The sequence below is a fragment of the Thermobia domestica genome, chromosome 8, assembly GCF_964235325.1.
Source record: "Thermobia domestica chromosome 8, izTheDome1.hap1.1, whole genome shotgun sequence".
NCBI classification, from domain to species: domain Eukaryota; kingdom Metazoa; phylum Arthropoda; class Insecta; order Zygentoma; family Lepismatidae; genus Thermobia; species Thermobia domestica.
Genome location: NC_137461.1, coordinates 100,538,351 through 100,553,953, shown reverse-complemented (window position 1 = coordinate 100,553,953; position 15,603 = coordinate 100,538,351). Strand labels below are relative to the sequence as shown.

Genomic DNA, 15,603 nt, shown 5'->3' with positions numbered 1-15,603 from the left:
AAGTGCCTTATAAGATTCATTAACTATTTTTTCAATGTGTAATTCATATGTAAGTTTGTTGTTTAGCCATACATCCAGATCTTTAGTAAAATTTACTCTGGTTAATGTTTCTGATTCATAACATTCATGAGTGTATGGAGTATATTGTCTTGAAAATGTACAGACTAAGCATTTCTTTATATTAAAATTAAGTTTATTTTGCAGCGACCGTATGTAACAACTATCTATATCGTGTTGTAGCTCAATACAATCAAGTTGATAAGTTATCTTCTTATAAATTTTAAGATCGTCAGCAAATAAAAGACATTTTGAGAAGTTAATAACACGTGGTAAGTCATTTATAAATAAGAGAAAAAACAATGGTCCCAAATTGGATCCTGTGGTATACCTGAATTTGCATTGAACATAAAAGAGTGTAATTGCTTATATACTACAAACTGCTTCCGGTTGCTTAAGTAAGAAGAAATTAATTTTAGTAATCCATAAGACAAACCAAAATTAGACAACTTCTGAAGCAAAATGGTATGATCCAATTTATCAGATGCTTTAGCAAAATCAGTGTATATTGCGTCCACAGAATAGCCATCATTGAAAGAATCAGGTATAAATTGAGTAAATGTGACCAAGTTAGTAACAGTACATCTTTTCGGATAAAAACCATGTTGATAAGTTGATATATAAGATTTAACATGCTCAAAATTTTTCTGATACAAAATTTGCTCAAATATTTTCGAAGGAACAGATATAAGTGAAATCGGCCGATAATTCTTTTACTTCACATGGATTGCCCGACTTAAAAATTGGTACAATTTTACTAATTTTCCAAATATCTGGAAATATTTGAGATTCCAAGATGCTATTGTGTATGTATATATATATATATATATATATATAAAAGAGGAACACGAAGCACTTCCCCAAATGCTTTAAATATGTAAGTAGGTATTTCATCATAACCACTCACTTTACTTTATTTTAATTTTTTTACAGATACCTCGTAATCTTTTAGTGATAGTAGAAATATTTAAACAGTGGGATGTTTCATGATAACTCGGTTCAGAAATTGTATAAGAAGAGCAATCCGAGGAATAAACACTCTTAAAATAATCTGCAAAAGAATCCAAAATTTCTTTACTGGAATTAAGCAATTAACCTTCACAAGTCAGCTGATTCTGTTTCCTGTTATCCCTCTTTTTATTATTTATGAAACTTCAAAATGTTTTTGGATTCTCAATTATATTATTCTCTACCTTACTCATGTATAATTTGTAAGATCTACTTATCATATCTTTCAACCTTTTGCGTAATTCAACAAATTTGAAGAAATTAAAATTGGAATGACTCCTTTTTCTTCTAAAATATTCTTTTTGTTTTATAAGATTTATTATCTCAGCTGTAAACCAACCTGGATAAGATCTTTTATTTATTTTTCGTTTAGGAACATTCTTAGTAATATCTTAAGTTTGTTAATAATAAATGTAATGTTCTTCCATTATTGTTCCTTATATTATTGTATGATTGAAGATTAAACAATAATCAATATAGTACTCATGTAATGTAAGTTGACATCTGTAGAGCAAGTACCATCATATCTCCTCTATCATCCCTTATTACCTACGTATATCTACTTTTTCGCCTTCGAAAAAAGTGATTAGCACACCGAAAAAATTCGTAAAACATGCTGACCTATCATTCACAGCAAGTCAAATGAATTCTCAGGCGTGCTTTTCAAACTGCTTTAATATGAAGTGCCATCATACACTTACAGAAAATAATAAAAAAATAAAGATATACAATATCGTTGTGTGCATATGCTCCTGAGTCTTACCTGGTCTCAGGGCACAGCGCACATTAAACGTTCTTGTCTAGGTGAGGTTTCCGTACCTGCAACCTAGAACGTATCTTCATTTTTAAGTTATTGGGAGAGCATTTTGGGGTGAATGAAGGCACACAGTTTTCGAGGAGGAAAAGTGCGAGTAGAAAGGAAATATTCATTCACAGTAAAGGCAATGTGTGAGGCTTTAATGCGAGTGCCTTTGTTTCTTAAAACGAATCTAATTTGAAATTTAATTCCCGACAAAATTTTGGGTTGGTGTTAGATTGGAAACAACACAGCCTAAAAGGAAACATTCAGACACGAGAGCAGAATGGAGAGTATATGTATAGAAACTGCAATTGACTCGGATCTGCCAATAAATGAATACTACTTACGGCTTTGGTTCCATCCATTCCAGTTCGTAGTAGTCTGTATGAACACTCACACTAGAACATCACTAATACACAGTTCTTGAATGTTGATAAGTGACACTAGTCCGAAAACTGAGGTGGGAAGGTTTTTAGTCCATCAAGCATCTAAATTGATTGGAGATTAGCTCTGGGCGACGACCAATTATGAGTCTGGACTCCAGCATCGTAGACAGCTAGGCAATCATCTCTTCCCTCTTTCCTTTATGGGCGAAGTTTTCGGTGATGTTCCCTCGTTTGGGCGGACCACGAGGGTGTCTTCTAAGGATCTGAAATACCCTAAAAGTCTATGATAGTCCTTTTCTCATTTTAGGTATTTTCTTCTTCAGATTCATATATACTTGGATAACAAAATAACACAAATCGAAGTAGCTCGCGCACAGAGGTGTTGCGAGTTTGAAATACCGAGGTAGAAAGCTTAATGTTACAAGTCCTTGCTTCTATTTGTAAGTTCGCTCGGCGTTGTTCGAAGGATCTGGCGTCCCTATCTCAGCAAATCAATTGCTTGTGATGAGAACGTTCTCTTCAGTGTGTTTCCATCCTATGTCTGCAGTTTCGTTGTGTGTTTTTTTTTCTATTCTGCTCTATCTGCATGTTTGCTTCCGGCTAATGTTGAATTATTGCAATCTAATTGCATGAGACGCGAAAAGAAATCGTTTCTATGCAATGTAAAATTAAATTTAGAATAATCGCGTATCTTTATTTCCTTTTTACTCTTTTCTGATTTATTTTGTATTCCTTTTAGAAATTACAAATTAGATCTGTTTTACGCTCCCTCCGCGAAGTTGCAATTTTCTCAAATATAAAAATGAAAACTTGAAAAGATGCAATACGGAGTAAAACGAAAAAAAAATTGAGTTTCTGAAACATAACAAAGTGAATGAAACTTGAATTTGAAACAAAAGTGAAACATATACATATGTGAAAATTTAAACTCAAAATAAGGGCGAATTAAAATGGAAAGCCCTGTATATCATTCTGGTCGTAAACACGTAAATTGAGTGCAAGACTAACTATGACATAAACATACAACAATCAAAATCAAAACATAAATGCAAATATTGAATATAAAATCAAAGCTGAAAGTAATGAAAATTATTAAAATCGCATAAAAGTATAACGCATGAATCTGGAAATGATTTCTTGAAATTGCATAATGTATGTATCATTCAATAATCAAAGTAAATTGAAAAGTAAACATGAAATGAACATAAAATATATGCGAAAGGTACGACAAAATTTTAAATCAATGTACCTGAAATGAAAAAGATATGAGCACATACTTATTTCAGCAAGCACTAAGTAGTTATGGATAATGAATATTACCAACTAAAATAAAATGCAAAATGAGTTTAAAATCAATCAAACTAAAATAACATGTAAATAAAGTGAAATCATATTCGCTTCTAGAGTCCTGTGTTACATGAACACACTCAAAACACGAATCCTACACTAATGGAATAAAATTAATTCATCGCTAATTGCAAAATGTCAATGTCATTTTGTATATTACAGTAGCACTGAAAATCATGTCTCTATTAAGCAGGTTCAATGTCTGTTCGTGGAACGGACACCTATCTCAATAGTAATCATTTAAAGACAAGAATCCTCAAAATCATATTACAGTTTCTTAGAATGAGAGGAGGGGAGAACAAATATGTGTGTTCACTCCAACTCAAGGTCAACATATGACAAGATAACAATAAGTGAGCGAGCGAGCGCTGTCAGCAAAGCTCGTCGCAGAGAAGCACGGAGTCGTGTGAGGAGAATGCAACAGAAACAAGCAGGATTCGGATCTGTGCATTTAAAACATTACGTTGATATTCATATGCCCTTTTACTCGTGTGTATAAAGGAATATGTAGAGTTAAATATGAGTGCAGGTTTGGACATGAATAGAAGTGAAGACAGAAAGAAAAGAATGATGAATATCCATTAATTCTCCTGGTATAGTCTATATACAAAAGTGTCAATGGAATTCACATGGTCTCTTGGATGCACTGTTGCAAGCAAGGGGGTGTTTCATACATACTCCATTCGCATGTCTAACGCGATGTGTCTTGTACTACCCTTTTGGTTCTCTGTTGTCTTCGTCTCGAAAGTCCTACGTAATAACGTCGAGTTATTTTGTGTCTTTCAAGGGGGGGAATGTCTCCTTTTCTTCTCCGACGGGGAAGGAAATGTGAGTGGGAAAAGGAAATGAGAATGTGGAAGGAAAGGGGTTGGGAAGGCGTGGTTGATCAGACCACTCGATCAGGGTGGGGGAAGGGGTTGATTCTCAATTTCCGTTTCCAGTACTCTTTTTCCAAATCAGTGTCCTCTAAGTATTGCCTGAATACCTTTTTTTTTTTTTTTTCGAACTTGAGGGAGAAGAGGCGGGATGCATAGTTACAAGGGGAAGGCTACACAACAGGAATGAGGCGAGGGTAAAACACAGGGAGAGGGGTTGACAGCAAGTTTTCGGTTACCATGGGGTACACAGTCTGCCAATGACCCTGGACTCGCTTGAGTTTCAGAGGCGGGGCTCTGTTTACGGAGTCTGTGGACATCCCTTGTGTATTACTCGCAGGTTGAGCGTTTTGTTGTTTGCCAAGTGAGGTGGGAGGGGGGTGTGCAGGTAGTTTCTTCAATCGTTCTACTGCAATCTCTTCCTCAATTTGGATACCTCTACCATTGACATAACGAACGAGATATTTGTTCTTGCCATGACATCGGCCAATAATGTGTCCACGGAATTTATAGGTATAATCTAAAAATTGCGGCACATTAACTTTAGGCGTGACATCTAGTATGGCTACGGGATCACCAATGTCAAAGTCACGTGAACTGGGACTTGGGTGAAAAGCATCTAGCCTTTTCTTGAATATGTTCTTAAGTTTTTCTTGCGCCTCGTCTCGAATTTGTTGCAATAGTTTGAGACGTTCGGTATAGACTTCGGGGTCGGTACAAGTGTCGAATTTGACATCAAAAGCCGTTCGGGGAAAGTGGCCGAAAAGAAGTCTATATGCGCTATCTCCAGTATTGGAATTAACAGACGTGTTAATAGCAAATGTGATAGCGGGTAATATCTCATCCCAGTCATCGCGATCTTTACTTATGTAATGCCGAATGGATGATTGTAAAATGTCACAATATTTCTCACATAAGCCAATACTGTTATGGTTTTGAGTTGTAGCATACTCTGTTTGTATAGAGTATTTCTCAGCAAATTCCTTGAAAACTTTGCTGGAGTGGCTTGGTAATTTGTCCAGTTTTAAAATACGAGGGTACCCGTATACAAGAAAGACATGGGTGCGAAGCGCTTCTATGATTGTGTTTGCTTTCACATCAGGGATGGGGATAGCAATCAAATATCTGGTGGTAAGGTCAGAAACAATTAAGATGTAGGTATTCCCGTGTTTTGTGATTGGTAATTTACCTATCTCATCCAAAATAAGCGTGGAGAAGGGCTGTTCATTTGTTGCATAAGTTTGAGGATGTAATTTTCTCCGATTGGAGTTTCGTTTGTGTAACAAACAAGACTCACAAAGGCGAACTTTTTCTCTTAGATATTCACGCATGTTCGGAAAAAAGATACGAGAGTGGGCCAACGCGTATGTTTTCTGTTGTCCACCATGATTACCAAGTTCAGGAAGCGTGTGTATGAGATGAAACGCTTCTTCTCTGAGGCTCTCGGGAATACACAACAGATATCTTTCACAGTTAGTGTAGCGAGCAATCTTGTAAAGCTTGTCATCAACAATTTTGAAGCTTCGCAATGCTCTTGCTTCGGTTGGATTACGAGGCGGTTGATCGTCTTTCACCAATTTGTACAGCGGACCAAAGAAGGAATCGTTTTTCTGCGCTGTTACGACATCTACAGGGTTCAAAAACTTAAAATCTGGGATGCCTTTTGTCTTCTTTGCGTTCGACACAAAGCAATTTTCCGCTGCAAGACGTTCAAATGTGACATCTTCGGTATCGCATGGGCGGATAGTGTAACGTGAGAGGGGGTCTGCGAAATTGTCCTTACTTTTAATAAATTTAACATCAAATTGAAATTCACTGATAGTCATGTACCAGCGTAAAAGTTTCGAATTCAGTTCTTTTGCAGTTTGTAAGTAAGTCAAACTCTTATTGTCACAACAAAGAGTAAAATTCCTACCTAGCAAATAGAACTTAAATGCTTTAAAGGTGGCAATGATGGATAAAAGCTCCTTATGGAGAATAGACAACTTGAGTTCATTAGGTGTTAACAAACGTGAGAAGTAAGCTATTGGGTAAAATTCAGTGTCAGTCTCGGTTTCTTTCTGTAAGAGAATCGAGCCGATACAAGTTTCAGAGCTGTCCGTATATACCCATAGAGGTTTATTCCGATCATAGGGCTTTAGTACTTCGGAAGAGACCAATTTGTCTTTGATCGTTTCAAAGGCGGACTGCATTTCCGGGGACCAGTGGAATTTAGCACCTGTACGTAGGAGAGGACGGAAAGGGGCTACATAGTTGGCATAGTCCCGTATTCCTCTACGCATGTAATTCGCTAAACCTAAGAATTGTCTAAGTTGGCGTGTGCTTTTAGGTGGTTGGTATGTTTTCACTGCATTTATCAATTTCTCACTAATTCTATGTCCATCTTGAGAGATAGTATAGCCTAATATATCTAACTGATCGAAAAGGAATTTAGATTTGGCAACGCTGCAACGAAGTCCACTAACGCGAAAACGTCTGAACAGCTTTTCTAATGTTACTAAAGCGTGTTCTTCCGAATCGCTTGAATAGACAATATCATCAAAATAACATTCGAGGGATTGAGGTTCCAAATTCGATAAAACAATACTCATAAATTTATTATAGAATGCAGGAGATACGTTTAGACCTTGTGGAAGTTTAGAATATTCGAAAACTCCAATGTTAGGAATAGCAAATGCAGTATATTTTCTGCACGAAGGATGAAGGTCCAAATGGAAATAGGCATTGGTGACATCGAAACATGTCAGAAATTTATGACCACTAAGTTTCTGAACAATGTCCTGGATAGGAGGAAGTTGTACGCTTTGAAATACAATTGACTTGTTAATTTCCCGAAGGTCAATTATTTTTCGAATCGCTCCTGAGGGTTTGCGAAGAAACATGACTGGCGATCTGTATGAGCTACTCGACCGTTGTATAATTTTGGCGTCCAACAATTGATTAATGTAATCACGGACTTCATCTTGAAGGGCAACAGGAATTGCGTAACTCTTACCTCGAAAAATCGAATGTTCTTTCATTTGAAATTGACATTGAAAATTTCGTGCGGAACCAATAGTGTCAGTCCAAGTCATGGTATCAGCATATTGATACGCTAATTTAACTATTTTGTCTTTCGTTTCAGGAGAAACGTTCGGTCCAATTTGTAATTTAGATGAGTCAAAATTACGCTGACCTTCTTCTAAAAGCGGCAAGTTGACATAGGTGGGGTCAAAGTAGGAGTAAAATTCCTTATCTTGAGGGGCAGTTACCACCTCGTCTGCAGTTCCAATAAATAGCGAAGGCTGTAACGTTATACATTTCTGCCTGGGGTTGATGAGTTCGATGTAATTGCATTCGTTGTTCAATAAGGCATGGGGTATGAGAATACCATGTTTCGCAAAAACGCGGGGGTCAGGTTCAACACAATATTCAACGCCCGTGTCTCCGTTGTGAAGTCGGAGCGGAACTACTGTACGAGAACGGGGTTACAACCTCGTTCGTTGACCTAAGGTGAAATATGGTTTCGAAGCATTTAAAAGGATGTTATACACAGATGCAGATAAACTAATGGGAGGGGTCGCGTTAAAAGCGTCTGGCGGGGGTTTGCCATGACGTTTGAGCGTCAAGGTGTTCGATTCCATATTGACCTGTGCCATATGTGGTCGTAAAAAATCCACACCAAGGATCAGACGTACACTTAAGCGGTCGACGATATGAAAACGATGGTGGAAGGTGTAACCATGAATTCTAAGGCGTAAAACAACAACTTCATTAAGCTGTACTGGGGCCTGAGAGATACCTACTACAGTGGTTTGAATTTGATAACGCTTGGCCGACTTGGGGACAAGACTTCTATCAATGATAGAGATAGATGACGCGCTATCTATTATACCATGAACGTCATTTCTACCAATTTGTAGTGGTATACGAAGAATCTCATTTGCTATAAGTGGTACGTGAAGGGTTTGAGCAAAGGGTTTGCGTCCTAATCTACCACGTGGATGTTTACTTTCAGAGCAAGCGGTATTGGTTCGATTTCCGTGAGGGACATGTGGCGTACGTTGTACACCCGTGGACCGTTGTCCGAAGGTGGGAGGGGGAGGGGAGCTCGGGGTAAGACTGCCCCCAACTGTCTTACCCGTAGCTAGTTTAAAGCCGGCGAGTAAGTTAAAGGTGGGTGGGGGTAGAAGCCCTGAGCCTCGGGATTCAATTGTCCACTACCACTTGGTTGTGTTGTGGGTTGCATCGTCCTAGGATGGGGTGAAGATCCCATACCCATAGATTGTGGAAAATAAGGCATGTACGGATAGGGGTAATAACCTGGAGGGAAAGGGGTAACGGGATAAGAAGGATACTGTTTGCGTCCTCTACCCTTACCAAAGTTTCTAGGTTTACCTCTAATTTGACCTGCCTGTTCTGTATTTTTCACAGAAGGTGTAGGTTGATTGGAAGCCGTGGTGGAGGCTACTGAGAGAGTTAAGCCCTCTAAGTCCTTCTGTAATTTATCAATTTTGGCCGTTAGGTCCTCCGTATTTCCCTGAGGTGAGGGAGGTGCGTGCTGTGAAGCGTTCGAAGATGGCAGAACATGGCTAGGCTTGCCTTTGTATTTAAATTTATTTTTACGATGGTTGTTGGAGAGTTGAGGATTAGTCGTATTGGTGGGTGCGGGGTTCGTGTCTACAAAAGTGTCAAGAGACTCCGTAAAAGAGGTCGTTTGTAAAGACGCAAGCTCTTTCCGCACTGCTGCTTTGACTTTATCTTCCAACGTTTTGGCCTGTCTGCGTTCGAGACGAGTTTTGTTTAGTTCTATTTGTGTGAGAACCTCCAAAAGCTCGTTCGGGTCGTCAAAGGCATGAAAACCAATTCTGTCTAAATAGTAAGGCAAAAGGCCGTTCTTAATGAATGAACATTGTTCTTCATTAGATAAATTATCACATTTATCCAAAAGAATCATTTTCTCGTAGACATAGTTACGGACGGATTCTGTTTCACCTTGTACTCTATCATGTAGTTGTTCAAAGATTGAAAGTTTGTCCCTAGCGCGTTTAAAAGCTTCTATGACAGCATCTTTGAATTCAGTATAGGTAGCGTTTTCCAAGTTATTGCGCTTAAGGAGAACGCGAAGTTGACGTCTACCTTTACCTGTAAAACATGACACTACTATTTGTTTTGCCTGGTCACGGGGAATGTTATTAAGGAAAATAACATCGTCCATTTCTTTAAAAAATTCCTGAATATCATCCTTATCCGCATCAAAAGTAGGATAGCGAAAAGCTGCATTATGAACATGTACGACCGGTGGTGGTGGGGTTTGTTGACCACCTGGGGGAATCACATTCTGGTTTAACACATTTCCAGTATTTACACCATTATTTTGGTCTGCCATGTCGGATGACGATGAAGAAGAAAAAGGCTGCCTACAAATTGTTCTAGTGCGCAAACGAAGAGCAAATGCCTCTCTAAGCTCCTTGGCGTTTTTCTTAAGGTGCTTACGATTTCTTATCGCTAGCAAATGGATATCATCCAGTAAACCACCGAGGGATTGCTTGGAGTCTGTCGACATGCGGACAATGACCCATCAAGAGACTGGCATACAATGCTTATCTTCGTAGTCGTGCTACTAATAACAACAACGAAGGAAGTCAGCCGATTACAGTGTATGAGGCGAGTAGGTCAGTAAGTTCTCGTATAATAATCACAATGTGATTACAAAACACATGTAGAACGAGTTAAACAGGAAAGGATACCATCACAAATGCTACGCATAAAGATCTGAGTTCGATTCCAGAATCGGGATTCATTATCACGCTGTATGCCTGCAGCCTGAAGGGTACGAGCAGGTTGCGGTAGCACGTTGCATGGGAAGGACCACTGGTTCAATTCCTACCGTTAGAAGAGAGGGTTTCGGAACCACGTTGTGAGCCAGCGGCCACAAGTGTACGAGTGGGTTTCGGCACCACGTTGTGAGTAGACCGGGTTTCGGGATCACGATGTGAGCCAGCGGCCTCAAGTGTGCGAACGGGTTTCGGCACCACGTTTCGTGTAAATCTGGTTTCGGCACCACGTTGTGTGCATATGCTCCTGAGTCTTACCTGGTCTCAGGGCACAGCGCACATTAAACGTTCTTGTCTAGGTGAGGTTTCCGTACCTGCAACCTAGAACGTATCTTCATTTTTAAGTTATTGGGAGAGCATTTTGGGGTGAATGAAGGCACACAGTTTTCGAGGAGGAAAAGTGCGAGTAGAAAGGAAATATTCATTCACAGTAAAGGCAATGTGTGAGGCTTTAATGCGAGTGCCTTTGTTTCTTAAAACGAATCTAATTTGAAATTTAATTCCCGACAAAATTTTGGGTTGGTGTTAGATTGGAAACAACACAGCCTAAAAGGAAACATTCAGACACGAGAGCAGAATGGAGAGTATATGTATAGAAACTGCAATTGACTCGGATCTGCCAATAAATGAATACTACTTACGGCTTTGGTTCCATCCATTCCAGTTCGTAGTAGTCTGTATGAACACTCACACTAGAACATCACTAATACACAGTTCTTGAATGTTGATAAGTGACACTAGTCCGAAAACTGAGGTGGGAAGGTTTTTAGTCCATCAAGCATCTAAATTGATTGGAGATTAGCTCTGGGCGACGACCAATTATGAGTCTGGACTCCAGCATCGTAGACAGCTAGGCAATCATCTCTTCCCTCTTTCCTTTATGGGCGAAGTTTTCGGTGATGTTCCCTCGTTTGGGCGGACCACGAGGGTGTCTTCTAAGGATCTGAAATACCCTAAAAGTCTATGATAGTCCTTTTCTCATTTTAGGTATTTTCTTCTTCAGATTCATATATACTTGGATAACAAAATAACACAAATCGAAGTAGCTCGCGCACAGAGGTGTTGCGAGTTTGAAATACCGAGGTAGAAAGCTTAATGTTACAAGTCCTTGCTTCTATTTGTAAGTTCGCTCGGCGTTGTTCGAAGGATCTGGCGTCCCTATCTCAGCAAATCAATTGCTTGTGATGAGAACGTTCTCTTCAGTGTGTTTCCATCCTATGTCTGCAGTTTCGTTGTGTGTTTTTTTTTCTATTCTGCTCTATCTGCATGTTTGCTTCCGGCTAATGTTGAATTATTGCAATCTAATTGCATGAGACGCGAAAAGAAATCGTTTCTATGCAATGTAAAATTAAATTTAGAATAATCGCGTATCTTTATTTCCTTTTTACTCTTTTCTGATTTATTTTGTATTCCTTTTAGAAATTACAAATTAGATCTGTTTTACGATATAGTGAATAAAGATGAAAATATACATCTAATTTAAAAACCAAAGGTACACTAATGAAATAATATAAAATCAACACACATGTATTCAGTATACTATAACTAGTCACTGCATTAATTATAATTGGGTCGTCCATTAAGTTTAATTTTGCCCCACTGAGGTCTCTTAACGATTTCTTGCAATTTGACTGACACTTCTAAGAAAATCTTCTAGAAACACTTCTGGTCCTTGATCTCTTTCCCACAATCTTTTCAAACGCTTCTGGTACCTGCGTTGATGACATAAATGAAAAAGCACCTTTGTATTTCCGTTCATCTTCAAATACTCCTTTCATAGCTATCGTAGCTGGTATCTCTAAATCCTCTATCACTCTTCGATGCAAGGTAGATGTTTATTGAAGAATAATAATAGTACAATTTTTGAAACAGCTCGATGTAAGTATTGTGATTCTTCGTTTCAAGCAAGGCATATACAATTGGAATTGACTTTCGACGAATGTTCACATGTATAGTTTAAAGTTAACGGAAATCTGTGGGAGCAACTTGAAATGTCCCTTCCATATACCATCTGTCTTGTTCCTGCAATAGCTGCAGAAACATATCTTCCGCAAAAATCAATAGTTTGTTCGCACTTTCTGGGCCAATTTCATTTATAAATGAGAACTCCTTCTGAATCTTCCGTCCCCGTTGTGGTCCACTTTGGGTCACAATTACTTATTCGTGTAAGAATCAGGTGCATGTGAGTACTTGACAGAACGTTGTCACCTAAATAACCGTTTCACGCTTTCCTCTTTAGGCAACAATGCCATGGCTTCTTCAGATATCTCTCTTACACTTTCTTCAAATATTACACCTGAGTCTTCACGAGGCGAACCGGCACGTTTCTTCATACTGTGCTGTTTCTTGAAATGAAAAGGAAATCTTTACTTGCAGTTAAGCAAACAGAATTTACAGATCGTCTTCAATCCGATTACCTTATTCAGTCAGTTTACCAGATTATACACAGAACATGGTTGATGAGAAAATAGATAAACAATTAGAACAATTCACTATACGTGGTTCAGAAGAATTCCTGTCGTGATTCAGTTCTTTTTCTTTAGAAGGGAAATCAGCTAAGAAATTTCGTTGGAGGATTTTATGGGCTGACTCCCGTTTCTTGCTGTGTAACGATTTGCCTTTGTTAAATTAATTTAAGCGTGGCAGAATAAGCATTGAAGGTGTACCACTTCCCTGGAGTTCCGAAATCAGATGACAGCCGAAATCTCCGATGAAAGTCCATGATTTAGTTTTGACCGACAGACGAGTGAAAGTGCACGAGTTAGCACAAACATCTAAACTAAGGGGTTCACTTTTATTTTATTTTACTTTTATTTATTTATTTATTTATTTATTTATTTTGTGTAATGAATTGCACATTAAAAAACTGCATAAGAGGATGCCGCGTTTATTAACTCGAGAGGAGAAAAAAAGCCGTGTCACAGAAAAAATAGCCGAACTGCGATTTGTACTGCTTCTTCATCCTCCTTGTTTACAAGATCCTCCCTTGGACTATAATTTATTCCCAAAACTTGAAATTTTCCTTCCTGGTCAAGTGGAAATTTCGGTCAAGTGAAACGATAGTACGGGAAGTAAACAAATATTTTGAAAGCATCGAAGAAATTCATTTCCACGAAGGAATTGAGAAGCTGAAGAAACGTTGTAGTAAGTGCATTGAACTTCGAGGGGACTATGTCAAAAAATAAGGACGTTAAAAAATTCAAATTGTTTTCTTTAATTTCAAACCAAGTTACTTATCATTCTCGTAGCTACAGTCGGGTGCATTTTATGAAGGTTAACCTTATTAAAGTTGAACTTTAATATTTCACGTATTATTATTATTATTATTATTATTATTATTATTATTTCGTTGTAGCTGGTGACAATAATGTTAGTATATGTCAGGATGAGACAAAAGATTCATCATCAGAAGAAGAAGAAGAAGTTGGTAAGGAGCTGGAGAAGTTAAATATAAATAAGGATGAGAATGCAGCAGGCGATGCAACTAACGAGAAGGTGAAAGATAATGCTCCTGAAGCAGATGCCAGTAAGGAAGAGGATTCAGGAGTAAAGAAGGACCAGGACAAAGCAGCTGTATCTTAAAACTAGAAATTTCTTTTTATTGTGTAAATGAGTGAAAATGCATGTCAACTAAAAGAAGGGGAAGATAAGAATTTTGTATTCTTCGGACAAAATGATTAATCATAACATAGACGCTTATTTGAGAGAACAACTTGGGTGTGTTTATGAGAAAATAATTCGCATAATATACGAAATTGTTTATAAAATGACTAAAATCGACAACATAATTCGTTTGTCCTTTAAATATTCTTAAATACTAATTGAAACATTGTGACAGATAAGCGTCTATTGATTTCTCTATTTTTTTCCTGGAACGAAGGTGTAGGTTTATTGTATTTTTGCTCATAAAACATTGCCTTGTCCATAAGAGCAGAGAATTTTTTTTTTTTTTTTTTTGAAAGCAAAAAGAAATCTCCAATAAACCTCGCGTATAAGTAATATATAACGTGTGTCTCTTGACATGATGCAATTTGAAGAACGTGTATTGACATATCTTATTTAAATACTTTTTTATTGAATAAAAGAAACATAGAGTAAAACGGATTTTTAAATCAGTTACGCATAATAAAAATTCAAGTGTGTTGGATGAAACGGATGAATTGGTGTTCTTTCCCATAAATGTAGCGGAGGTTCTGTTAGTTTTGAGCATTTATTAGTCCAAGTTGCACTTTGTATGATTCATAATGTTCCGTTTAACGGATTTTCTTACAGACTGAGTAAATGAAGACTCTCCATGCTTTACAGAAAGAAAAATAAAGTAATTATTGGAGATGTTTCGGTAGAACACAAATACATGTTATAACAAAATTCAGTACATCTTGATTCTGATACTCTTCTGTAACTGAAGAAGTACAATAACCAACAGACATTTAGTTGCTTTTTAAGAAATAAGGACCGTATTATGTATTTCGTTTGAAAATTTTAAATCACTTGATTTGTTGAATTTTAAGTTGGTGTAAAAATAAAATCAGTAATTTTGTTCTTTTGTAATAACACGCACACAAACATATATATACATACATTCACACCTTGATGCATAGATGTACAGTGTGATTGATTGTGTATGGATAAAAAGTATAATATACGATATATATAGATATATCAACATATAATATGTTTTCTATATGGATTAGCTGATTTAAATCTTTCTCAGGTATCTTTCCTTGTCCACTCTTTCATACATAGAAATATGATCTCCATTTTGTGAAACATTCCTCAACATACTTTACACTTTCTGAGCAAATGTAGTTTCACTGTTGTAAAAGATTACCGCTTTATCTCACAGAACATGTTTCTTTACGATAGTACGTTTGAAATACTGTAGGAATTCCGGTTTGTTTGTAAACGCAATTACATGAAATATATAAAAATATATTATGTAACTACAGTATGAAGAAACAAATACAGATTATTTTCTACACAGATTTTGTATTTCTTTAAATTCTGTACTTTACCTTCTTTCGCTTATTTGTAGGCACTGAAAATCTTAAGGTGAATGTTGTTTTGAAAATATAATGAGCTTTTCATAATATTTTCTAATTGGTTATGTTCTAACATTTTAAGAACTGAATTTTTGTTTCTTCTAGAATATTTTTTATCACTGAAATTTCTTATCATAGAGATGATAGGAAAAAACATACTTTGAACATCTTTCACAAAAATAATATGCGAGGTTTCAGTTGTGACTTAAAAAATGAAAAATGTGGGAAAAGCATTAATATGAGCTGAGAGCGTTGTCCGAAATACATGTTCGT

At 37.2% G+C, this 15,603-nt stretch overlaps 1 protein-coding gene across 1 annotated transcript in view; it reads left to right on the top strand.

The window, feature by feature from the left end:
- Positions 1–14,244, top strand: part of LOC145693102 (ran-specific GTPase-activating protein-like) — a 45,382-nt gene extending 31,138 nt beyond the window's left edge. Inside the window, exon 6 of the mRNA XM_081768799.1 lies at positions 13,644–14,244. Coding sequence (XP_081624925.1) covers positions 13,644–13,870 — 227 coding nt within the window. The 3' untranslated portion in view covers positions 13,871–14,244. The remainder of the gene's footprint in view (positions 1–13,643) is intronic.
- The last annotated feature ends 1,359 nt before the right edge of the window (positions 14,245–15,603 follow it).